Here is a 27997-nt window from a genome sequence, read left to right on the forward strand (position 1 = left end):
TATGGCCAGCAATGTTTCTAACATGTAGCTAGGTAAAGCTGCTACCCCACTGCACTCCAACTGACGAAACAGAATATAACTTTTTTTACATAGTCTAAGCATCATGTATCACCACCTTAGTGATATAAACCAATGCAGTACAAACATTTCCAGCAGATGAAGAGTTGGTCTGCTAACTGCAACTACTGCAATTTCTGCATTTACTTCATCACCTGCATCTTTCTGTAGCTTAAACACTGAAGGGTGAATTCAGAAGCAAGTGGAGGAAAGAACAAAAGCTTAATGCAATGTCTGCCTGAGGCACTTAAGCTATGAAATTTCCTACTTTAAATCACAGGTAACTATAGGACATTGCAATGACCAGCCAAGTTGAGCAATAAAGAGAATAAAAACCCAAGAAATGGTGCTACAAACCTTCACAGGCACGTCCATCTCCTGAGAAACCAGGGAGGCATGTGCAGATGTAGGCAGACCCTCCGGTGTACACACACTGAGCACGCTGTGGAATGTCACAATTGTGTGTGCCTGTCTGGCAATGGTTTATGGCATATTCAATAGCTGCAGGTTAAATGTACAAGAGAGGAGAGGGAAATTTGAATTTTCCTCCATAAAGTCTGAGGCTCATAATAAGTTTATGAGGAGATAAGAACAGCTGCAAAAACATACAGCAGAGAAAGGAAACAAGAACACTGAGTTTTTTGTTTTGGGTGTTGGGAAATTTTTTTTTGCCAAGATCTCCCCTTTCACTGATGTTAAATCTTCTTACTAATGTTTTACAAGGAACTGATTGTCCTCAGCATTTTACAGATATTTGTTACTACAGAACAGGGCAGAAAAGCTACTGCAGTGACAGATCCTAATACCCATGACAGTATTGTTTATAAAAAGCAGTCCTGAATGAAGAAATGTAAGGCATGTCACAGAGGTATTGCACATGATATCTAAGTGGCCAGTTCATTGTACTGGGAATTATTAGATATCCCTTTACACTAACCTAGCACTGACCCAGGGCTGTCGTCACTTGGCCACAGATAGGAGCTGTGACTCACTCAATAGGAAACACATTTGTCAACTATTGGAGAGATTTTTGACCAACTGTGGAAGCTGTGGACCAGTCCTGCAGCTTTTAATAGCTTTCTCATCATTGACAGCAGTGTTTCCGGAGGCATCGCACTGCTTTACACAGAAATTATTTCAGGTAGTCACTGGAGCTCTGCCTATACCTACCTGTTATGTCAGAGAAGAGGAAAGGAAACCATGGTATTTAAAATAGGAAGAGGCAAATACTACAAAAATTTTGGGTCCAGAAAATACATGAGTTTGCAGTGTGTACATCTAGGAACAGAATTCCAGCTGCTGTAGCAGTGTCCACTGAGGCTTTATTTACACAGTTCTTACAAGGAGTTGACAGAGGACTGAGCTGGGACTCTACAATGCTCCTTTCACCACAGTACACAGATGGAATCTACCACAGCATCGTCAGGGAAATAAAAATTTGCTATCAGAGACAGATCTGAAAACAGTTGTTTTTTTCCATTTCTCTGAAGGAGATGACATAATTGCTAGACTATCTGTTCTGTCTGATGAAGTAAGTTTCAGATTACAAAATAATTTATTCAGAACTGCATTATAAACGCATAAGATTTGGATTTGGAGCTTAAAGGGAGTCCCCAAGTCCTCTCATTCCTCAGCCTACAGATGAGAGGATTTATTTACAAGTCTCTTCTAAAGCTATCCAATGAGTCAGACAGCTAGCATAAAAAAGCTGTAGCTCCAGAAAGGCTGACTCAGAGGTGGTATCCCAGAGCAACCTGCAAAAGCACAAAGAGGGTAGCTGTTGCCCCTTCTGGGGTTCAAGTTGTCCATGGGTTATAAAACTCTCCCCAGTGGAAAGGGGAACAAGATTACCATGACATTTATTCTCCATCTGTTAGGAAACTAGAGTTCATCTTCCCTCTCTTCAGTCTTATGGATGCAAAGTTTGGTTTTGATTGAAAGAATGGATCAAACAGGTCCTTCAAGCTGGGCAAGGAATTACTTCACACTTGTTAGAAGTGTGACACATCAGCTTCATAGAAAAGTGGTCGTGAAACCAGTGAGGGAAGAATGTTCCCTGTCAGGACCAAGTGACAAAAGGGCAGTGGTGGACACAATGGAAAGAACACAAAGCTGTTCTTCCACATCTCACCCTAACCCTTTCCAGTGTCCTGGTAGAAGAAGTTGCATTTTCCAACTGTTCTGCAACAAAAGGGCAGACTTAGGGTGCACTGTAAGCAGACATGAACGGCAGTTCTTACTGGAGCAGAGAAACAGGGCTTGTGATGGAATGTAATACACAGCATGCAAAGTCACACACTTAAGGGAAGTAATGCAACTTTCTGCTGTAAGATGAAGGCTCTTCAGCCTTAGCTGAAGAACAGTCTCAGCTGTAACGTGGAAAGACCTGAATGCATTAGCTGATCAAAGGTTCACTAAGCTTCCACCGCAAAGTAGTCATGACAGAAGTAAATGTAATCCTCAGCTGTTATCAGTTTATTTCCAAAAGAAACAGGGACTGGTCCAACCATACTAGCAGAGTGTGTATAGGTTTTGTCAGTACAGAATTACTGTCAGGTTGCAAAGATAAAAAATTCTAACTAAAAAAAAAATTCTAATCTATATCCTATAGTGACAGTTGCAACTCTTCTATCTCCCATTTGCCATTACCCCTCTTCTATCTTCCATTTGTAGACTTTTTTGTTTAGCTTTTGATATTTGCAATATAAACGACACCCAGAAGAATCAGGTTAATGTTCTCGAGGGTAAAGGGCATGGTTTTTCTTTCTAATGGAAAAATCACTTTCAATACACATTCCACACAATCATCTTGCAATTCTGCCAGCTACCAAATGGAAATTCTACAACTTCAGTGAAAAATAAAGCAAACAGGAAAAACATCCTTCCTTAGGACAACCTTAGTCCAGCAAGTAGAGATTAACTTGGGCTTCCTCAAATAAAATGTTTTTAAATTAAATTAAAAAAACTAATTCAGTGACAACTACCAAATTTAAAGTTTTAATGTCCATTAACAAACCAACTAGATTTCCTCCAAATAGCAAAGATTTTAACAGTGAAATAATCTATAGTTTTAACACCTTTTCAGCATGATTTACTATCACTTCAGAATAAGCCTGCAATAGCCAAGACACACTGGTTTAGACCTGTGCACTGCCTTGTCCAAGGAATGAATCTGTAACTAAAATCTAATCTGTCAAATCTAATTCTGGATTAGATGTAAGAAAGAAACAAAACCCCACGCCCCAAAAAGCCAGAAGTGCAGCACTACAGAAAACACAGAAAGAGTCCTACCTCACCTTCAAAATGAAATGCTGTGAAATACCAAAAAGTTAATAACTGATCACTTTAATTTTCATTCCATTACAAATGTGAATTTTACTTCCATATGAAATCTACAGCTAAATAATGATAGAAGGAGGACATAAGCATTCAATAATTATTTCCACTTTTGATTTGGAAACATTGGGGAATTTTTGAGAGGAAAACAAAGTACTGTAGGCACCTTCCTTGGTTACCTAACGGATTGTAATCACTACCTGCAGTGTGAACAACTAAATTCAACTCACGTTAGAAAGTCAGTGCAGATCCTAGAAAATCTGTTTTCTGCCTCTGAGAGGAATCACAGCCTGAAAGCCAGTGGCCAGTGTTTTTAAGAAATGTGAAACTCACCAACACAAGTCCGCCCATCTTCTGCAAACTCATATCCTTCAACACACTCACAGCGGTAGGTTCCTGGCTGGTTATTGCAGACTGCATTGTTGCCACACAGACCCGGCTGCTCTGAACATTCATCAACATCTAGAACATTGTAAGGGTTACAGTTATTACAAAGATACATTTAATACTGATGTCAGAAAAATAGAATCTGTGCAACTGTTGGAATAATAGAAGGCTTGTGTATTTAAATCACATACTGGATAGACCATACCTCTTAAGAGATGCTAGGAACCTGAAACCTGAAAATAAATTTTCAGGTAACTGTGTCCTCAGCTAATCTGCACCACAAAACCCCAGAAGAGGTTCTATAATGGAATAATAAGGCAAAGGGATAGGGAATCAGAGAGGAAGGAGGAGCCACTGAGAAAGAAAATGCAGCCTACAAGGTGATCAGAAACAGTGATGACTACTGGGGGAACATGAACTTTAGGAAAGTCTTTCCCTTTCATTATTCATATACATCTCTAATCCACAGCTGCTCAACTCACAGCACCAGAGGACTAGGAGGGACAGTGTGATGCTGTTGTTTTCATTTGCAAGTTGATTTAAGGGTTGGAGTGGGGGGAGGGTTGTGTTTTGGGGTTTTCATTTTAAAAAATAACCTCCACAATTCAGTTAACTAATAGGGACGGATGCATATTTCATTAATATACACTTTCACCTCTTGAAAACAAGTACATGTGCTGTGATTTGATTATAAAACAAAACCCAAATACATTAAGAAAACAGAGCTGGACAGAGCTGGGAAATAAGTCTCCTTGAACAGAAGGGGTTTTCAAAGTATATCCTGAAAAAGATTATTTCAGTGGGTTCCATAAATCTGTGCTCTGTACACACATGCACATGCCATTCCTCATCTCCCTGAAAAACTTCTAACCTAGTTGACTCATTTTAATCAGAACTTGCATTACAGTAAATTTCTCACAGCTAAATTCCCACAGGTTTTATTAAAAGATGAACTGGGTAGGAAAGATGCTTTGCAAGCTAGCAAAACATAACCAAGTTTGGCCCTTCAAGTCAGTCAAACTTGCTTACTTTGATTATTGAGATATGTCAGCTACCCCAGCATCCCTGTCTCAGGACAGTTCTTTTTGCTGGAATGGTTAGTCATGAGAGCTAATACATTCCAAGCAAAAGCAATTCTAGTTGTCATTCTGTAACAAAATTTTTTTGATACCATAACAAACGTTCCCATCTCCACGGAAGCCAATCGAACATTCACAGAAGAAACGATTTCCACTTCCTGCACGACATATCGCATTGGTGTCACAGTTATGGGTACCAGTGTAGCATGGATTCCGGTTAATATCAGCAGAACCATCTGACGAGAGAGAAGATATTTAGCCATGATGACTCTAGTCAAGTAATAGCACTCAGTTAAGGCCCAGAAGGAGATGGCTTGTGGTGCACATCAAACAAGGAAAGAATACTTTTTGCACCACAAAGAGAAGCCACAACAAACTCTCTAATGAGCAAGACTGACAAAGATAATGTATCTTCCAGCCACTGACACTACACCCAAAATATGATTCTTAACAGCTTGGTTTCTTCATTTTATTTAGAAGTAGTTCATCTTTGTAACAAAAGTGAGCCATCTTTTCTTGTACTCATCTACTGTGCACTTGTTCCTTTGCTTTTTTTTCTGGTTGTAGTGCAAACAGACAAACTTGAGACAGCTCATCCAGGAAAATACACTTCATAGGCTGCCTGCCTTCCAAAGAGAAAATGCCATGTTTCAAGATAAATTATAGAAACTAACTGTTTCAATAATAATAATAATAATGATAGCTGTTTTTTGTTTCTATTATAACAATAGTGGTTTCTATAATAATGAAAAAAAGTATTAACAGAGGATCTATAAATTAGGTAAAGATAAATGGTATATTCCATGTATCTGAGAAGTAATAGATTCAAGATGATATATGTTGAAAGTATTTCAAGGAATTAGACACAAACCTCACTGAATTTCAAGAGGATATAATCTCTTCCCCAAGTGAAAATACAAACTTTCAACAGTCCCATTTCTCCTAACTAATGTACTCGGACTTCTACTGACTAATGCAATAAATTAATATAACTCATTAATTTAACACAGCTAAGGCAGGCTTATAAAATATAGAAGCTTGCTCTTAATTATAAGCAAAAGAGAAAAAAAATATTTTCAATTCACACATACCACTGATTGGGCCAATGGAATTACTCATAGCATATCGCAGAATCTGCTCATCTCGGTTATACAGGACAAACACACTGTCCACTGAGAGCTGCTGAGTAGCAGAAGCAGCATAGTGAGAGTCATCATGAAGGCATTCATCAAACGAGATGGTCTGTCGCCACTGATAGACACCCGTGTACGTGGAAGCAACCCCATCCCTTTCAGGCTCTGTCACTGTGTACTCCCTGGTGGACGATGACGTGATGACTGCAACATGGCAAACACACACACTGATCAGAACAGAGAGCAAAAATACTTTGCCCAGTGCTATCTGTAGACTTGGGATACAGCCTGAGTAGTGTACAGAGAAATTTAAAAGGCAAGAAGCTATGAAAATAGATGCATTTCCATGCAAAGGAATAGGTACTTGACAAGGCTTACTGTGTTCTCAGATATCACAGCCTTGAGGAATGAGTCATACAATTTATCTTGACATATTTTAAAAATTTAACTTTCATTTGTAGGTTACCTGGTAAAGAAAAGAAAATTCAACTCAAGAAACTGGGGTTTCTTTAGATGAATTTACAAAACGGATCTATGAGTTAAGAAACACAAGAGCCACCTCAGCAGCACCAAACTACACCCACTTTTAGTTCATTGGCCTTGGCTTAGTCTATTGGCCTTGGATTTTGACAGAGTCCTGAGGAAGATGCACATCAGAGACCTTGTATGACTCACAACAGCTTTCTATATTGTGAAAATTGTGACCAGAACTCTTCAAAGCAGATCTGGGCTTGCAGACTTTCCCATCAACAGAAAGCTCCTCAGAACTCCACTATTCTTCATTTGGACACCAGAACACACGTTTATCTATCCACTTGCAACAGTTGGCAAAAGCCAGATTTCTGCTTAGTTAATGGCTATCAGATGTGCCATAGGACAGCAGAAGAATAGCAATTTGAGTAGCGGTAAATCAAATCCAGCTTGAAGAATGCCTCCTTCCAGCCCCTGACTTTTCCTTCATGGGAACAGCATATCTGCCAAGGCAGCAGGTGATCCACAGAGCACACACTGCCCAAGCAGCTCTTCCAGAAGTTTGAAGCTGTTCAGCACAAAGCAGAAGCTTCCTGCTGTCTCCAGCTGCTCCTCCTCACAGACGATTATGACAGACAAAGCAGCAAGAGAGGTTCATCACTGCCTACCAAAGCTAGACATTAGCAGATATAAGGCGGTGGTGATGCAACTAGACCATATTCAGCTATCTCCAGCAATCAAAATGCACCCTTGGAGCAAAGTGTACTCTCTCCAGTATTCATGTGCACCACAGGCTTCTTCGTCTTTATTGCTCTTTAACTTCTGGGCTGGCTGGCCAGCAGCAACACTCCAACCTCCCTTTGTCTTTGCTGTGTTGAAACACCCATAATTTCAACCAGGAAGAAGAAAGTAAAAGAAGGGAGATTCCCCTGTAAATACTGAAATGAAGAATGGCTCTCTTAGCAAATCTCAGAATATGAGATAAGGAAGAGAGAGAGAGAGAACCAAAGAACTACTAAAGAGACAATGGAGGACAGTGATAAGGGAATTAAGAGGCTCCTAATTATCTGGTGACTTTTTCAAATCCAGCTCAAATAACACTGACAAATGCTTGTTACTAACACAAGGCACAGTTACTGAAATGCAGTTTACGTGACACATACTGGTAAATAATTGGTTTGCACAGTCTCATTGGACAAGACCAAAGCCCACCTGATGACATTACTACAAAAAAGTATACACCAGTACAGCTCCTATTGAAGACCTGTGGACCCTACAAAAAGCTTTGGAACTCATACAACTGCCATCACAGTGTAAAATAAGGCCAGTGAAAAGGAAAATTGAGAGTGTTTTGCAAACATCAGTTCAGAGAAACTTAAACTCACTTTTTTTCCAATCAAAAAATTAGAAATATTTGCATTGTCCCACTCAAAATCCACATTCTTTTGTGACTTGTTCCTAAGAGGCAAAAAAAGGGTCCTAAGTACACTCTCTAAGAAGGGAATAAAAGAATGTTTTTCAGATTGTCTTACTCTGCTCTAAGAAATGTGCACTTTCTTATCATTTCACTCTTAGGGAACCTTACCAGAACTAGAAGTGTGATAGAGTTCAGTGTATGGTTCTATGTGGACTGATGAGCCAGATGGGATCTCTGGTATTCTGCCCTCCATTTCTGTGCTGATGGTAAGGTGACCATGCTCATCAATTCCACTGAATTTCTGCTTTATAACCAGCTTCTCATTGTTGCCAAGAAAAGTTACTTCAGTTTGCCGTGTAAACTCGCCACCTAAAGAAACAGCATCAGTTAAACCACTTAATAGTGGCTTCTGAATCCCTCTATTCAAAGTATAGCTTCTAGGAGATAAAATACAAATGACTATTTTCTGCAACATAATTGCTCATGTTTCTACAAGAATAACTTTCAGAGGTATACTGATAATATCCTTGGATAACACAAGGAAACAATCTTATCTTAAGCACTGAACATGCTAAATTGCAAGTAAGTCCAAAGGAGTAGGGTTTTTAAAATTTTTTTTAAAGTTCCAACAAAGCTAATACTAGTAGGCCTTATCCTACCAGTTAAAAATGGCAAAGGAGCTGTACATTTTAAATAAAACCTCCATTAGGAATACAATGAGTTAAAAAAAAAAATAAATCTAAAAATCCAGTACATCTGTTTCCAAATCAAAACCAAGTGAAATGTATGTTGTAAATTCCAGAACAAACTTCAAACACACCAAATCCAAGAAAACCCCAAAACAAAGAGTTATGTTCAACTAAATGCACAGTAGAGAGCCTGTAAAGGATAAAATTTTAAAAAGAAACACATGTTCTCCTAGAACAGATTGCATCTACAGCTTCAATTCAGGTGGACAACCAACCAGATTTGGCCTCAAACTCCTACGAAAAGTTGCAATTGTGAACTGGGGTTTCCCACAAAATAAATTAACAGAATCACTTGCATCTCATGCAGGAATTGCTTCTGTTAAAAATTTCACACCTTCATGAGGTCAGGTTTTCATTTCTCTTTTGCTCCATTGCTACAGTAGGGCAATTAACATGTTAGACCTCTTGTAGATGTAAGGCAGCTTTTTTCAGTAGCTCTGTACACTCTAGTACCAAAAATCAGATCCTTTTTCATAATCTCTTTCTTGCACAGGAACTGGCCACACCATTCTTCTTTCTAACAAACTTATGTGCTTATTCACTAACAGTGAATTATAAAGCGCAATATCTACATATTGTAAACAAGAAAAATGATGAGAAAAATGATTACAAAGCAATCCATTTGCAGCTCAGAATAAACATGTTTTCATCCTGTATTGCTTCTAAATACACATTTCTCTCAAGACAGAGGAAAAGCATAGCACAGTTTTTGAACATTATTTTAATTTAGAAGTTACCGGTAACACTGAATCCATTTTTATAGCCTTGCTGTTCCACAGCAAACATCCATCCTATGATACCTCCAATAGAGGCAAGAGGCAGTAAAGAATACCCCAAAGTCTCTGGGATTGTGCTGATAGCTGTGTAGGCACGCCCTTGGTTCATCACAACATAGGAATGGAGATCAGTGTTCTCGAACATAACTGGAACAGGGTTATTTCCTACAAAGATTCTTCCTTTGACCTTCCCGTTGACTCTCTGAGGAGAACCTAGCAAATCAATACAATGCATCAGAACAAAATGGCAGTTCTCACATAATCTTCAAGGAATGTGTTCAGAGCATTCACTATGTTCAAAGACAATAGTGTTGAAATAAACAGCAAACAAATTCTCAGAGAATTCAACAGGAAACTGCCTACAAACACTGTATTCATTTGCTTACCTACATACATACATGTGTGCATGTGTGTTGTCATTATATAGATGACTAAGTGGCCAAAATTGCTTGAAGACACACCCTTTGTCCTAATTAACAATTTTGTCTGCAAGGATAACTCCATAAACATAGACTAAGCGGTTACAGTCTCTCTGACAGTAAGTGGCATAAAGAACCTTCTTTTGAAGATCACACTTCACATCAATATCTATTGAAGGTAAATTTGTTCATTCCCTATTAGAGGGCCAACACCGTTAGGTGTTAGAATAATTGACCTATTATTCTAGCCTATTCTATTTCTTGACTCAAAACTATTGACCAATTTAAGACTGTGGTTTACTATAGCTACTGTATATATAGTGTGTTTTACTGTAGCTACTTTGGTTTACTAGTTTTCTTCTGTATATAATTCCCAACAAGCAAATTCAAATTCCATTATCATCAGATTCTTCTTTTCTTTCTCCGCAAAATTCAATTTTATGAACTGAAAGCTAAGTAATAGGTTTTGCTTTCCTGCCTCATAAAACAATCTGCAGTCAGCTATTTTAGTTGTTGAAATGCATCTATACTCTGAGTCAAGTCACTATGAGGATTACAACTGTGTACATAAGAAATTCCTTTATGGATTTTACACAGGAACAAAGTTTAAATGGGTATCTAACAAAAATCTGCCAGATTAGCTCTTTAGTAAAGAAGCTTAAGGGTCAGACAAAGAGGAGCCATGCTCTTTAGATTGATGATCAAAGTTAATTTGTTCATCCCCTTTGAACTGTCCATTGCTAGAGTGGGGACCAAATAAAATTATAACATGTTAGAACTACATGATTGATTCCAGCAATAAACACTGGATGTTATGCTATCTAATAAATTATGCCAGTTATGTAAGAGTTTATTTTTTCTAGAAAGTCAAGTTAAAATGCATAATGCATACAATTGATCACCTAAAATAATTTGCTCCGTTCAAAAAAACCCCACAACACTTAAAGTATAGCTCACTTCTTAAAATACCTTTCCATACATGTCAGTGTATAGTCTTTCAAGAAGTACTTAATCCCATCTTTCTTGGTACTGAAAACAGGTCATCTCCTTCAAGAAAGCCATGTGCAAATACTGCATATGTACCTAATTTTCAAAAAAAGTTACCTTCTGCTACGCATTGTCTGCCATTTCCTTTGTAACCAGCAATACAACTGCAACAAAATCCATTGGGATAATCTTTGCAAATAGCATGAACAGAGCACTGGTGGCGGTTGTTAGCACAGGTCTGCTGGATGTCTGTGTGGTAGCGAAACACTGTAGAAAATAAGACCAGACACTTATACTTCATGTAGTTACAACAGTATTCACATATCCCCGGTTTAGTTTAAAAATGTCTCTAGACTAACTTCTCTTTAAGGAAAACAAAAGAATCGCAATTGATTTTTGCTAACCTTGCAATCTGTAAGTAAGTCTACTATTTTGCAGAAAACATCAGGGCTTCAGATGTTAGGAAACTGTTTAATTCTGTTGACTTCAGCAAGTCTGTGTTAATACAGATCGGTTAAGATGTCTTGGCAGAACTAAATGCACAATAATTTTAACCTGTCCTTGTTCCCAAACCAAAACAAAAAGAAGCTTTTTCAACCTCAGAACAAAACCCATCAGTATGACACCCAGGACCATGTACCAGCTGATGCACCCTGTAATCCTAATTGGTTTACCCTTTTATTTTATGGGCATAGCAATTCTCACCTCTGCTTCAAGAAGCATTTAACATCTGGGCAGTTGGTCACACTGTTTTGAGTTTTCTACAAATGATTTCTCAGAAGTTGAGTGGCTAATCCCACCCTTATAAAATTTAAGGCCATGAAACCCTAGCCACCAACTTTTACAACAGTTATGATTCCCAACCTTTGTTAAATCATCTGTATTCAGTAACACATCTCTGAAAGGAAAATAAGCTAGGTTTCAGTAGAACCGTTCATAAAGTCCTTACCAGGTACAGCTACTTAATGCAGCTATTAAACTTAAGATCATACATTTAACAACAGTCCTGGGCAAAAGAGAAGGGGAGATCAGTTGCCACTAAGAATGCACCAGCCTTAGGAATACAATTATCCCCACAGGAAGCTTTCCTTATGGGAGATTCAGGTTCCACAGACACACTGTAAATGTGCTTTCCTGTGAGAGTGACCAGGGCACAGGTTTACTAGACTGATGAGATCTGAATCTGAGGTGACATCCAAGTTAACTGCTTCAATGAATAACACAAACTTATTAAATGTGTTCAGACTGTCAGATATAAAGGTAGTGAGAAGGAAACAGATTATTCCTTTGGTAGTTCAATTCCTTGCATGCCTCTGTCTTTTTGCATTCTAACCATCTCAGAGGTACTCAAACGGTACAAAAGACCTTACCTATACCAGTTTCATCAAATTCTTCCACATCTATGACTTGGGGTTGCTGTGGGGGGAACTGCTGAACGTGGAACTGGCGGGGTGGAGCTTTTGCTGTTGGGAAATCTTGATGACTGTAAAAAGACTCAGTTGAAGGTGTTCCTGTTACATCTTGGTATGAAGTCAGAAAGTCTTCTGCAGCTAGCTGAGGAACACTATATGTAACGTGGTGCTGATCCTCTTCTGTGCTGTCTGTACTACTGGTGACGTACTGCTGTCTTATTTCAGTGGAGCCATAGTCTGACATAAATGGTTTTGAAGTCATCTCCTGGTCTTGTTCACTGGACTCCAGGCTCTCCAAAATGTTGCTGATCTTGGCAGGCACAATACTGTCAGATGAGCTACCAATCTCGAATACCCAGACACCCTGTTTCCCAGCATTGCTGCTTCTATCAAAGAGAAGCATATGACAAATCAAAATGATCAAGCACAAGATGTGTGATATTTCTAGCCTACAAAAAATGTTATCCTTCACTAAGAAATGTCAGGACAAAACTGATGAATTATCTTATCTCCATACTTATATACCGGTACAGTTTATTCAGCTATAAAACACCCCTCACATTTTGGATAGCACTTTTTCTCCACACCCAGAGCTCTTTTGAGAATTTCTAGCCTTCTTGTCTCCAAAGGGATGGAACAGAAGGATGTATTTGGGCCACAAAGATATTTCTAACACTTACCAGAACCTTCTAACTCATTCCCTTTCCTTCTTATTCAAAAAAGACTGCCCAGGATAGACCATGAAGAGTTAAAGTCTTATGCGGTCCTATATTTAGAAGGGCTAAGTATACAGCAGTTCCTACCAGTGACAATGGAACTATGTATGGACTTTTGGCAAATTAAACCAAAAACCCTCTATTCCTCAAGAGGTTGGATATTTATCAGTGTCAGACTTTGTGATTTCTCATGCAATGACTAATGGGATCTTATTAGTTCTCATTGACTCATGCTACAATTAAAAACATGGAACTTCTTGATGTTTTCTTGAGGAGTTTAAACAAATAAAAAAGCTTACTTGTGCAGGTTTCTGATGCTTTCTTCATCATTAGCAATGACATTGTAGGATCCTGGGTTTTCCCAGAAGTAGTAGTTTGTGGAGGCTTGACTAAAGCCAACCATAGCAGGAATCTTTTCATCACCGTTCTTGGAGTATGTACTATAGAACTGCAAACTATCTTCTGGGTAAAGGAAAATAGCATAGGAACTGGAGTCAGAAGAGGCTAAAACAGCCTGGAATGTGTTTCTCTGTGGAAAAAATTTAACATCCATTTAATCATGGAAAAATAGTCAAGACAGACAACAGAAAAACATTTTTTTAAACTCAAAGTCAGAATGTCCATCACACATAATGGGTCATGTACTTCCTAGGAGAAATCAATATTATGCAAACCACCACATTCACTAAGGCAGTTTCAGCTTTAGCATGCATAAATATTAAAAAGAAAGCATTATCAAAGGTAAGTGAAATCTGTTAGGAAATAGCCAGAGAGGCTGCCCAAAACATAACAGTTCTAAGTTCTGTAATGTGCATAGGTTGTTATGTAATTTCCTTTAAAAAAAAAGTGATGTGCTAGACTAAATAGAAAAATTCTGTAAACAGATTATTTAAGGAAGAGTCATGTTGCAGCAAATGTCTTTTCCTGTAGGAGCACTCCTACACACTGTAGGAATCATCAGTACAGCACCTCAGACATTAGCTACTTGTTACTACCAGTGTGCAGAATCATTACTGTGAACGCAATGGTTGTGTCACATTAGGTACAAGAAATTAATCTTTGACAAAATAAGATTTGCTAAGTTGTGGTAATGTTCTCAACTTTACACATTGTGAGCAGGCTCATCAGATGGGGTAATTATGGTGCATGAAGTTACATATCTTTGCAGGATAGTACCTAAACGGCTTAAAAAGGGAAAACAGTTTGCAAGTAATACAAAAAAAATAACCTCTAATTGCTTCTTCATTCAATACTAGCTACAAAGCATAAGCTTTTTGTGAATGCAGTGTAATCTGTCCAAAAGGAATTCACAATCTGAAGTCCCTGTTAGTCCATATACCTATCAGATTTTAGGCCATTTCATGCCAAAATGGCTAAAGCGTCTATTGAAAAATGTAAGCAAACTGGATTATATTGCACAGATGGAGGACAGGATATCCTACCGTTTCAGTTATTACCACATCAGACTGAACAATCAAAGTAAGAATTGTCAGGGAATACAAAGAAATCAGCTATGCAGATTCAAGAATTTTCTTTTGAATAAGTAAAATACCGTAAAATAAAAATCAAGTAAAAATTCTGGAAACTTTTATTTTGCTACAACCTTTTTTTCAGCAATAAAATACATTCTTAACTGGATTCATTTAAACACAAAGGAATTCAAGCTTTCAAACCAACAGGTTATGGTGTGACACTTCACCTGAAGATGTGCCCAACATGTCTTAAAGCTCTAACATTCACCTTTTCTTCCAAAGCATGATCTCCTGGTGCCTGGTAAGGAGCCACGAGCTTCCAGGTAACAATGACAACACTGCTGGGATCAAAAGTAGTCTCAGGAAAACCTCGTTTTATATAGTCTGATGCAAGTTGCAAGACATCTGAGGATGAATCTTCTCTGTAATACACATTTCCACGTCCATCTGTTGTGTCCAGGTCAGCCATAAAAGGAGCAATAGCCCCAAAACTAACTGGGAATTGACCAAGGTATTTTTCTTCACTTGAAGGTTCATTCACTGCAATAATCCCATTAGTGGCAACCTAATAAAAAGGTGGAAATTATAAGAGAGATACTGTTCATATGGCTGTCTTCCACACCCATGTGCTCTAGACCATAATATTTTCACTGCATTTCCAAGAGAAACTGAGTCAAAAGTCAGCCTTGTATTTGTAAAGTAACTGATTTTTTTCAAGTTTTTGTTTTGTATCCCACCTCAGGAGTCCTGGGATTTCAGCTGCACAAAACCAGAAGTCTACTTTATGGATAAACCAACCTTTTTTCCCTAGGTAAAAATTTTTGGCTATTTCAATTTCAGACACTTATTGCCTCTTCTAATAAAGATATACATAACCACCACATTTCACAAGTTTCCAGGTCTTCTCAGACCGAGACCCAGCACAACCCCTCTGTGAGTCTCCCAAGAGTTGTGTGTAGAGACTCCCAGATGACCAAAACCTTTCAGCTGTTAGTCCTCTGAAGAGTAGTTTTACAATAGCATGATGGGGGATGGTAAGGATGAAGCAAGTATTTGCAACAGTTACTTTTTAAGTTAACCAGCCTGTTAGATTCTTACCTGGTGTAAAGCAGAGCAGACTCTGTACCAAAGTCATAGCATGCCCCCTGGCAATCTGGACTTCTACCGTGAAGGCAGAGGAGGAGGATACTTCATCTGGACAGTTTAGAAAGCTGTCCATGCCTAAGAAAGTCTGATGTCAATGGTAAAAAAAAAAAAAAAAAAAAAAAAAAAAAAAAAAGGGGGGCGGGGGGAAGCAGGAGAAACTGAACAGCCCTGTCTTGTCTCTCACACACACACACATGTAAGTCATGACATAATAGGCTATGTCATTCCCATGAAAACCTGGTTAGGGAGTCAGGATGCAAATGGGCCAGCTGAGCTTTCACTCCTAGTACAGCACTGCCTCAGAAGCTGATAGAACTTCTGAGCAAAGAACTGATCTACACATAGATGTCCACCCAAAAAACTGCTCCACGCTTAAATACTGTAATAGCTTGGGTGAAAGACTTCTGGGAAGATGTACAGATTTCTCTTTGCCTGGCCAGAACTGCTCCAATTTTCATTTTACTTCACTACAACCATCCTCCTAGGAACTTCTCTGCTACTATGCAAGGCTGACTGCAACGAGCTGCTGCTCACTCTTAAGATATGCTGTGAGCACAACTCCTGTACCAGAGGCTACAGTGGCTAGGAGACAGGATTTCTGTAGCAGATACAGGCCACCCTGTAAATTCCCTTATAGGTAAGTACCCTGACACTGTCCTATGGAAAACTGGCTCTATTACTTGGGAAAAAAAAAAAAAAAAAAAAAAAATTATATAACTTTATATAAGTAAATCTCTTGGTCTGAAAATGCATACATACTCGTCCAGCGAGATTTAACTGGTCAGTGAGATGATGACTTGCAGCCAACAACCTCTAACTAAAAATGAAATAAATACACACATACAGATAGATGCTAGGACATGTCCAAGTGTGATGGCCAAATTCCCTTGGCAAACCAGAGCTAATCCTCACACTACACAGAAGCAGCAAGCAAGACTACTGGCATCAGGACTTGAGGCAGTGCATAAACTGCTCACACTCAGCTTTTTGTCCTGGGCCCTTCTTCCAGATGTGTACGGCATGGTATGAAGCAGCCAAGTATTGATTTTTCCAATTATTTTGTCTGACTACCTGATAACAGGACACATCTGACTACCTGCAGGCAGCCAGACACTCGCCATTCTAGAGCTGCTGCCGCACACGCAGATAACTCGAAAAGGGCCAGAGGTCCCAAAACTGGCACCACAGACTAAAACTGCAATGTCCTACAGATTCATCTCACTCATAGGGATTCTTACAAGTCCAAGAACAAAGTGCTGCTGGATGTTTTCACATGGTCACGATGCTCACAACAGTACACAATCTTTATAAATGTTTGGAAGAGGGTCACAATGGCCACCGTGACTCAGGCTGCAAGGCCACTTAGCCCAGTAGCCTGTCCCCAGCTGTACCTGCTATCTTACGGATTCAGCAGAACAAGACATGCCCGTACTCCTCCGACTGGCCTCTGACCACATTCAGCTCAAGGGATTCCCTGAGGTTTGACTGTTTATTCACCCTCAGTGGATTTCCTTTATGTATTTGTTAAGTCTTCCCTTCAACACCTATAGACTTTATGCATCCACAAAATCCTTTAGAAAGGAATTCCACAGATCTGTGACTCATACCCTGAGGTCTCTCCTACTTTGTTTGTTTTCAGTCTGGGTCCTGGCTTCATTTGATGGCCCCTAGTTTTTGTATTGGAACGAGCGAAATCCTACCCAGTTTCTCCTCCTATTTAATTTCTCCTCCAGAATGAAGACCCCCAGCCTATTCATTCATTCCCTATATAAGAGCTGTTCCCTGTCTCTGATCGTTCTCATTGTCTCCAAACTTTTCTTCCCCTTTTCTACTGTATACATTTGAAAACAAGGAGGTCTGGGCTACATATATTCTTCAAAACACAGAGAAAATGTGGTCTGTGCAAGACTGTTGGGGCTGTTGGCTACATATATCTTGGCAACATCTTTTAAAATCCAGAACACCATTGCTACTGCGACATACAGCAAATCAGAATAAGTGTAGTACAAGAACTCCTGCTACAAATCACCCCTTCATATACAACATTTGTATCTTGAACCCTCCTTTGGCTACCCAGGGGGTCAGAGCATGCCCTCTGCCAAAGGCAGGTCAGTCAGCTTGGTACATAACTGGAAAATGGTTAGCATGAACAATTAACTAAATTTAGCAAATAGTTCACATAGTGTATTAGAATTTACTTTTTAAATGGCTTGACATATGCTGACTGTATTGCCTGCAGATATATAATTTCACTAGCTGCTACAGTGAAAAATACCAAAGTTAAGATCATGTTTAAAAACGGTAAGTTGACTTTATGCATGAACAGTATATCTAAGATATATAGGCAGTATATAATCTTCACAAGCATGATGGGAACACAGGTCATGTTAGAAAGGGGGAAGAGAAGCTGAATATTGTGATAATTTTTCCTCTAATCATTTGTGACTTAACAGTGGCCACAGATCCTAAGGTGAACTATGAATTTCAGGAATATGGAACTAAAACAATGGCATGGGTTATCCCAGTCTAGACCCTGCAGTCACAGTCAGACATGCAACAGAAATCTAGTCCAGAAAGGTTCCCAGAACTTCTGTAACATCTATACACTAGAAAATGCCTTGTATCCCTGTAAAGCAAAGCTAAAACTTACCCTAAAATTTAAAAGCCACCAATTATACTATACCACTGGAAGACAGTAGGTAAGATGGTGCATGTTACAGCGTGCTTGCTAAGACATTTTAACAAGGAGATGCAGTCCACCTTTAAAGTAATACATTTAGAGTAAATTAAAAGGGGTTTTTTTCCTTCATTCTTCTTGCTTACACTTTTTGTACACAAGCACCCCTACTTCCACTCTAAATCCTCTTGTGAGAGATGACTGGTGTTTGAAGTATTTTAAACAAATTCCATGCTCTTCATCAGATCTGGTGTGTGCAGACTTTGCGGCTGCATGGTCCCCCATTTATGGCAGAGATTAAAATAACACTAAGAGAAAATACAATCAGGACTAGTTAATACTACAGAACAAAGTAGAGACCAGAAGAAATGACCTAACATTTAGCCTTCCTCTTTTCACCTATAAGGGGTATGCTTCTGACTATTCATTTCCTATCTTTCCAAAAACTTAAATGCAACAAGTAATTTTATCAAGGACATGCAAAAATTCAACTCCATTTTCATTTGTTCATGGTTTATAAATGAAACAGTTCAGTTTCAAATGTTAAGGGAATGTTTGGATGCAAGTACTCAATCACCCAGAAAACATTTGCAAGCCATTAAATGAAATTAAATACACAAACTGCTCACTCTGCAAAGAGATTTTGAATGTAGAGAAAGAACATCATTACTGCGAAAAATGCTTTCTTTCCATTTTCAGATTTAACAATATATTCATATTGAAAAAGATGGTGAAGGGTACGATTTAACTTTACCCCGTTCCTTTTAAGGACACACAGATAGGTTGAAGTGTGAACTCCAAAATAAAGAGAAGTAATTCAGGGTAAGTACTGGGTTTCATTAGGGTATCATTCTTGTCAAAAGGAAAAGGGAAAAAAAAGGCCTCAGGTGGGTGTTGTCTAACAAGACCAGCTGTATGGTACATCTTTCCTTTTAGGGTATAATAGTATTTAACTTGACAGGAACTAACACAGATGTATTTTTAGCATGTTAAACTTCTGGATTACACACATACTTAACATACATTCATGATCTGTAGCAGAACAAATCACACACACTCTATTTAGGTCCACCCTGAAAAACCAAATGAGGAGAAGGAAGTACAAAGTAACCAAGTACTTCTATTGAAAGAAAAAGTGTATCTGTGTGTGCTTAATAAACACTAAAGTTTTAAACAAACAAGGCATTTTTCCCTGTTCAGTGACTAGACATTTTGAGAACTTCAATATTTCTGAATTAAGAGAGTTAAGAAAAATTTAATTTATTCATATAATGAAGTGCCAGTTGATGTAAAGCAGCAAAACTTTCTAATACAAGAATGACCAACTATTAATTTAGGAAGTTAATAAAATTAACAATTAAAAAATTGACCCAAGCTTGCCTTAAAGGAGTCTGATTTTTTCCTAAAAGGAAGTAATCCCTAATCCTTTAACTTTTCCATGTCAGTAAGCCCTAGTGTAACCTGAAAAAGCCTTAATAAAAGTGTGCTATTAAAACAAATAGATCAGTATGGGTTAGTGATAGGATTCAATGCTATAGATCTTGCACAGGAAAACACCATATTGAAGATTACAGTATGTGAAAGTCTGTTTCCACTTATAGTAAATAAAAGCTCTCTCTCTGCCTATGAAAAGAAAAGAAGTTTTGTTGCCAGGGACTTTATGACAAGTTGATACTAAACAATTGTTCCTCAGAGCTCCTTGCCTTTTTATGCATGTGTAGAGCTAACTCAAACTCAGCTTCTCAACTATTAGAAAAGATAGAGAACCCACATAAATTTTCAACTGATTGAAGGCAAAACTTGCAAAAATCAAGCACTCAAAAATTAAGATAAGCTTAAGATAAGCTTATCCTGATGAACCATACAGATCCAGGGATTCCTTTATGTATAATAATGTATTTCTACCAATATCACATGTTAATTGTATCAGCTTGATAATATTTACTATCAACTAGCAATACTTTGGTAAATTTTGCTTACTGAATAACATCATAGAACTTAGTAAGCATTCACTGCCAGTATACAATAAACCTGTGTACTGTGAAGCTGCATTTATGACTGCTCAGTTATTAAGGAAATGACATTTCCTTAACAGGTATAGTTCTCCTTTTCCTACCCCCCTACAGTTTGTAACATGCTTCTGTTTTGCAATACTTGTGACAGATTAAATGCACGATAAAAGCCTCTGCATATTATGTAGACTGATACAGAAATACCATTCATTATCAGACTTCACCTATATAAAAATCGCCTGTCCTTAGTACTGAATAATCATGCTGAAAGGGCCCTAAAAGTGATTTTGGAATAGCCTCTACATGGGTATTCTTTCAGATAAAAAAAACAACTAGGACCACTCCTGGTTTATGGCATGGGCAGGTAACAAGATCATTAAACTAAAGAAACTCAATGTTGTTAACCAATTTACTGCTCTTTGAAAACTCTGTCCCCTTTCTGTCACTTACTTGGCATGTTACTTCTTGTCTTTACTTCTCAGTAACTGGATACACAGCCCACTATCTTTCAAGAAAATGTCTGTGCTTCAAAAAGTGTATTTTTTAATTGTGTTGGCTAATCAGTGACCAAACTTAGAGCGTGGAAGACAAGACAACGAACTAAGGGTCAGACTGAAATCTGAACTCCACTTAATACTTGTGAATTACTTCATCTTTACTGCCAGCCTCAGTTAACAACACCCATGTTCCACACAGGAATAACCTGAATCCCTCAAAATTTTGGATTTTGGATGTGGTAGAGGCAGTATGGACAATGAAAAAGAGCACAACTTAAGTGGCAGCATTAATAAAATTCATTGTAAAGCAAGCATGTTAAATCTTCAGTGAATGGCCATGAAACAGACTCAAGCACACGGGAACTACATCAAATTTTTAATGACTGTGGCCACATGGAGGTCTAGTTTCTCAAGTGTCTCCATGTAGATCAGTCCCCAGAGTTGCATCTTTGACCTACGGTGCTAAAGCACATTGGTTTATCTGGGCAAGAAGGTGGGGGTTAACTTGATCAGATTAACACACTCAACACACTGGGCCTTCCCTACTAAAACCTTTCTAAATATGCTCATTAGCATCTTCAACTGCCAACCTAGATGAAGCTCCACGAGAAAAGAGGCAATGATAAAATAGCCCATACTCTTGCAGCATTCTGGAGACATGCTGCCATTTGAAACTTTTTTTTTTTTTTTTTTTTCTGGCTACATTTGAGCAGGCCTGCTTCAGACAATCTGTTTTCAATCCCACCTTCATATACTAAACGTCCTCCATTAGCTATAAACACGCACACACAACTCCGGGATGGGGATTCTGCTGTGAGGCAGCACACGTGGCTGAGGTCTGCCTGCAGCCCAAAGCCTCCGGTGGGCCTGGATGTGGATTTCCTTGCCCAAGAGACCCTTGAGCAACGAACAGATGAGAGCCCCCAAGAGATTAAGGGGCAGCAAGCACTCTCGGTGCTAAGAGGTGCAAGCCCTGGACGTGCCAGGCTCCTGCTTGAACACTCGTAGTTTCACCGCGACGAGGATGTTTCTTAGCTGGACGCACAGCCTATGCGCGGGAGCACAGAAAACGCCCGGGGATGGCGTTCACTCCGGGGAAGCGATTGCATTCTCCCTACCCGTCTGTCGCCTGTCCTCCCAGTGCGGCCTCTGGGCACCGCAAAGCGCCAGCCCCAGCCGCAGCGCGACCACGGAATTAACGCTGCCCCGACCCGGCTGAACGCAGCGGGAACAACCAAGCTCTTGGGACCGACTTCTGACCACGGCGCTCACACAACCGACGTGACCGCAGGCAGCCCCCCCGCGCACCATCCCAAAGCCAGGCAGCACCACAGCAAGAGCTAAACTACAAAGCAATTAAGCAAACTGTAACTTCTTACCCATATTAAATATGTAACTCGTATACTACTAACTACCTTCACAACATCATCCTCTCCTTACAACCTCCCCTCTCCAGTGTAAACTCAGTTCCAAACCTCCAGAACCTAAAGGCAAGATGTGCTTGTGCAATGCAGCTCCACAGCAATGAGAAAGCCTAAATTAAACCCCGTAACACCTCCAGAGCCCCACATACACATTCACAACATAAAAATGTAATTCCTGTTAGGCCTGAAGTTTTCCATAGCCCTGTTTTCCCTCAATATGAAAGTCAACCTCAACAAGAGGAAGATATAAGCACGGCAAGAAGAAAATTCTGAGGGGGTAACGTTTTCCTGTCAGATCCATATGGTTTCCTAGTATCCAGAATTCAGAGGATGAGGACCACTGTAGTAAATTTGAAACTGATTTGAAGCCTGAAGAGTTAAATATCTATGTCTGCATGTTTAAAACACAGAGTAATAGTCACATTATGGTAAATCCTTTGTCCATTAGTCAGTATATTGTGATTGTTTAGTCTGTTTTTACCTTAAGAGGACCACAGTGTTTCTGCTGCAGTTGAATAAGTTTATGTTGTATGCAGCTCCCACTGTGAGGAGTAATGAGAATTACAGAATCACAGAATCACAGAATCATCTAGGTTGGAAACGACCCTGGAGTTCATCTAGTCCAACCGTTCACCTAGTACAGTTCCCACCTACAGCATATCCTTAAGCTCTAAATCGACCCTACTCTTGAACACCTCCAGGGATGGGGACTCCACCACCTCCCGGGGCAGCCCATTCCAACACCTAACAACCCCTTCTGGAAAGAAATGCTTCTTCAAATCCAGTCTAAACTTTCTCTGGTGCAACTTGAGGCCATTCCCTCTTGTCCTGTCGCTTCTACTAGGCTAAAGAGGCTCAAACCCAGCACCCTGCACCCTCCTTTCAGGTAGCTGTAGAGGGCGATGAGGTCTCCCCTCAACCTCTTCTCCAGACTAAACACCCCCAGTTCCCTCAGCCGCTCCCCGTACGACCTGGGCTCCAGACCCTGCACCAGCTTCGTTGCCCTTCTCTGGACACGCTCGAGTCGTTCAATGTCCTTTTTTTAGTGAGGGGCCCAAAATTGAACACAGGAATCAAGGGGCGGCCTCACCAGTGCCGAGTACAGGGGTCAGATCCCTTCCTTGTCCCTGCTGGCCACGCTATTGCTGACACAAGCCAGGATGCCATTGGCCTTCTTGGCCACCTGGGCACACTGCTGGCTCATATTCAACCCCCCCAGGTCCCTCTCTGACTGGCAGCTCTCCAGCCACTCCTGCCCAAGCCTGTAGCGCTGCTGGGGGTTGTTGTGGCCCAAGGGCAGCCCCTGGCATTTGGCCTTATTGAAGCTCATGCAGTTGGCCTCAGCACATCGCTCCAGTGTGTCCAGGTCTCTCTGCGGAGCCTCCCTACCCTCGAGCAGATCAACACTCCCACCCAACTTGGTGTCATCTGCAAACTTACTGAGGGTGCACTCGATCCCCTCATCTAGATCATCAATAAAGATGTTGTTAGTTCTAAGACTAAAAAAATACTTTCGGTTGTCTTTTCTAGCATCTTCAATAATGTCTTGAAAAAGGGATGGAAAAGCATGCTTACATAAGATGTAATTAACTGGGACAGATTAATTGCTAAAACCAACCAAAGTGGAGAATGCAAGACTAGCGAGATTTAAGAAGGGAAGAGATGTATTCAGATGTAAACTTAAACATCACCAGCTAACACTCCATCAAGACAAATCATCCAGCACATGGCTAGTAAATGCCAAGAAGAACATCACATTTTCAATGGTTCATAAATCAGATATGAAAGCAATTTTCAAAGCAACAGCATCCCCAGAGCAGCCACTGAGCTCCTGTACAACAAATGATCAGGTTTCATTGTGTTATGAGGAGGTAAGTTACGTTTTCTAAAGGTATATAATGACACTGTTTTTTCAGAGACTGCTTGTGAGATCAGAGATCTCACAGAAAATTCACCACTGGTGAGAATTCAGAGTGAAACAGTAAAAAAGATCAGAGGACCAGAGGGAGTGACATACAAGGAACTGTTAAAGAATTGAACATGTGTACTTTTCTAGATGATGATGGAGAGGAGATTTGATTAACATCTTTCATCAAAGATATGGAGTGTCTTCAAGTATCTGAAGAGCACTACCAAACAGACAAAGGAATTATATGGGTGAGTTTGAGGAGTACAGATAACTAGGAGATCAAAATAATTAAAAGAAACCATGAAAACAAGTACCAGAAAATTCTTTCTTACCACGGTGTCTATTTTCAGAAAAATCATAGATTAGGCATAGTGGAAGCAGAATGACAGAAAGCTTTGAATAGTCCAACACTGGGTTGCTCAACAGACCTTAAGGAATAATTCTGTATGTGATCGTGAGACAAGACAGCCCAACAGATTTTGACCTGAGTTTCTACGTTCATACAGTACTAAAATAGCTCACAGGTGTATACACACACATATATTTGAAACCTTCCACCACCTACATGTGAGGAGATTTGCGAAAGGGGATTGCAGATACTGTGACTCTCCCAAGCTTCTGAAGCTCCTCTCCAGGTTCTATCAACAGAGATAAGGGACTTAGCATTCCCTTTGCTGGCATGACTGAGGAAGGAAAGTAATGCCCTGGGCCCCTCATGATGATTTTCTGCTGTCCAAAGATGACAAAGCATTCTAGTGGATGGATCATCAAAGGACAGAGTAACCATGTGGTAATAAACTGGAGAGAATTGAGCATTTAGGATAATGACAGGAAAGAGTAGTCCTGAGGTCTGCTGAGAAGGAGCATTTTTTAGAGAGACAAGGTCATGGGAATCAGAGGGTCACAAGCAAAGGCAAGGCTTGCAGGAAGATCATAGAGTGAGCATCATAAATTTAAATCACTCTGCCTTGGAACTTAATGTTCATTGTTCATTAGAGTGGAGCATGGAGAGATTCCCTCTAACTCTACGTGAGCCTGTATTACTATGGAGGTCACAAGACTCAGAAACAACTTCCAAAAAAGCATATTTTGCAGCAGAACTCTCTACAGAAAGACTAATAATTCTGAAGCACTGTTAGATGCTCTTGAGAAGAGATGCACATGAAGGGCAATATTGTACCTTGCCCTCTGCATTAGTGCAAGGTACAGAAGATGGTAGAATCCCTTCTTTTTCTCTCATGCAGGGATCTTACAAGGCAACAAAAGGACAAGCTCCTTGGGAAGTCATATCCTGTTCTGGAGAACAGCTGGGCAAGAACAAGGATGTGTTAACACTTGGCCAATGACCCGGTCAGTACAGAAGAGATACACTGCTGCGATATGATGGTACATAGCAGTAACAGATTAGTAACTGCCTGGAGCAGGGTAAAAAGCATGAGAGAAACAGTATCTCTAAGGCCCTTCCTACATCTGGTGCTAGGAGAAACTGTTTATATTTCTAGGGTTAACTTCATGAATTTCTATGTCTCATTATTAGAACTGATAACTATATTAATAAGGAACAGAAAAAAAATTATCCCAGAGGAAGTTATGCTTATACAGAATCATGAACACTTTTTTTCATCCCAGTTCATAACTCAGGAAAAATGGGATGGAAAATGGAACATAATATAATCATCAGGGAAACTGGCTAGATAAAAAAACCAGCCTTACAATTCTTCCATTTATCATGTAGCCACATGAAAAATATGGCACTTTTAATCTTTAAAAAAAAAAAAAAAATCAAAATATCTTTCAAGAGTGGAGTCTCTAATCTAGTAAGAATATTAGGACTTCTCTGTCGTAAGACAGAGTTGTAATAGGTCAAGGAGGTATATAATTAGTCTTCTGTTTCAATATTCAGCACAGCACTACTGCACCTACTCCCTTATTGTTTTGCTATTATCTGAAAGTTTTAGCTTGGTGCAAAAAAAGACTCCAAACAGACAATAATAACTGACTTCAAACTTCAAAAAAACACACAGGAGACAGGAAGACAAAAAAGTATGACCAGTTTTCATATATGCAAAAACAATTACAATATGAAGGAACATTGTTTTTTAAACAATGGGAATAGGATGTGGAAAAGTAATCTGAATGGAACAGGAAGACAAATATGGAAAAGGTATCCTTTACCTCCTATCTACTCTGAGGCTAAAGAAATAACTACTCTGACTCTCTGGTATCTTACTGTGTCAGATCTCAGAGCAGAGATAATACATGCAGGGAAAATACATCTCTCCTTGTAGTCTGGTGATGAGATGGTATTTAATGCATCTCAAGTTAAACCAACACTTCAGATTGCATGTGCACCCAGACCTAAAGCATTGCTAAATTTTGTATTCTGTTTTACTTGGGATCCAGACTTTGCAATGACTGTGAATTTCAGTCGTACACAGAACACACCAAAAAGATGTTGCACTGAGGCCCATCAGCAAAGCTTCTAGTTGACAATCAGCAAGAAAAGAAAAGCCAAACACTGATCTGGTGCTAGTGGTGGCTAGAAATTTAACAACAAATGATTATGAGAGAAGCTCAGACTCAATTTTTCTACCTTCAAAAGGGCTAATAAAGTTTGAAACTCTGGCACAATCTCTCCTGTGACAGTCAAGTCACTACTTCACATCTGCTTCTTGTGCCTATAGAGCACCCAGATACTCTGCCTAGATACTCTGCCTGCTAGAGTAATATAACTTGCAACAACTGTCATTTAGAAAAGAGTACATGATTTCTCCAATGAGTCTAAATAAATCATAACAATTTAGAGAAGACACAACTCATTTTCCTCCATCATGATTGGATGATCTCTTTTACAAGGAAAAAAAACTTATTTCTGAACCTGATTTTCTGAAGTGGGATCCGTTTCCTAAGCTAGTGAAATTCACCCAGGAGAATATATCATTACCTTGAGCAGCTGTGAGTAAAACTGGAAAATTGTTTTCATTCAGGGTAGATGATATGGTGGTGCAACAAAGGCAAACAATTTTAATTACTGTTTTTTACAACAGGACTGGATAAGGGAAGAAATATTTACTAAAGATAACACCTATTCTTATTAACTGTATGGTCTCAAAACTAAGATTGTTGTTCATCTTTATACGTAGAGATAGCGGTGAAAGACCTGCATAGAGGGAGAACGATGTTCCCTATATAAGTCCATGCTTGGCCACACTGGATATTAGGTATTAATATTTCCTTTAATGTGGTTTCTTGTAAACATTTTCTTTGTTGGACAAGGTCCAAGACAGAAATTTCCTCCAGCCAAAAAAAGAAGGTGTATTTCCTGACCTCTCCTGGTCAGCTGTTCTAAGTTAGCTGCACTGAAGTCTTTCTGCCTTCAGGAATCCATTGAGCACACACCAAAGTTTCCTACAAGTTATTGACATTTATTTGTGAGCTTAAGATAATTTGCTGAGAGGGGTGGATATAAGTGTGCAATCAAAGGCTAAAGTGTTTCTTCTCAAAAGCTTCCCTGAAGATGGATGAATCATAGCCTTAGACTGCAAGAACATTGTCAACAGGCAAAATTTTGGAGTGACAATTCTGCTGATCATTCCACGCAAAATGCTAATAAAAACTGGTGGGTAACAATTTGGTATTTTCACTGGTTTTTAAATTTCTTTTGCCTTCCTTTTTTTTTCTTCTTCATAAGAGTTCTAGTACCTTGAGTTGAAATTGTAGCTATGAGATGCTCTACATAATTTATTTGTAGATTAAACATGCCTAAATTCAAGAACCTACTGTATATTTTTAATCTGAAGGCCTAATTTGTGTGTTTGGGGATAAATTAGGTTTAAAATGCTGGACATGATGCTTATAGTTGACTGTAACACACCATGTATGTATAACCCTGAAAGATTTTTCTCTCTTTTTTAAAAAACT

At 39.3% G+C, this 27997-nt stretch overlaps 1 protein-coding gene across 1 annotated transcript in view; it reads right to left on the reverse strand.

The window, feature by feature from the left end:
- NID1 (nidogen 1) overlaps positions 1 to 15630 on the reverse strand; it is a 37720-nt gene extending 22090 nt beyond the window's left edge. Inside the window, exons 1-11 of the mRNA XM_026844586.1 lie at positions 15538 to 15630; positions 14680 to 14976; positions 13239 to 13468; positions 12182 to 12609; positions 10929 to 11078; positions 9367 to 9618; positions 8049 to 8249; positions 5951 to 6196; positions 4952 to 5095; positions 3727 to 3855; positions 415 to 558 (exon numbers count right to left, since the gene is read on the reverse strand). Coding sequence (XP_026700387.1) covers positions 415 to 558; positions 3727 to 3855; positions 4952 to 5095; positions 5951 to 6196; positions 8049 to 8249; positions 9367 to 9618; positions 10929 to 11078; positions 12182 to 12609; positions 13239 to 13468; positions 14680 to 14976; positions 15538 to 15630 — 2314 coding nt within the window. The remainder of the gene's footprint in view (positions 1 to 414; positions 559 to 3726; positions 3856 to 4951; positions 5096 to 5950; positions 6197 to 8048; positions 8250 to 9366; positions 9619 to 10928; positions 11079 to 12181; positions 12610 to 13238; positions 13469 to 14679; positions 14977 to 15537) is intronic.
- Positions 15631 to 27997: the final 12367 nt, after the last annotated feature.

The sequence above is a fragment of the Athene cunicularia genome, assembly GCF_003259725.1.
Source record: "Athene cunicularia isolate RWA chromosome 3 unlocalized genomic scaffold, athCun1 chr3_part1, whole genome shotgun sequence".
NCBI classification, from domain to species: domain Eukaryota; kingdom Metazoa; phylum Chordata; class Aves; order Strigiformes; family Strigidae; genus Athene; species Athene cunicularia.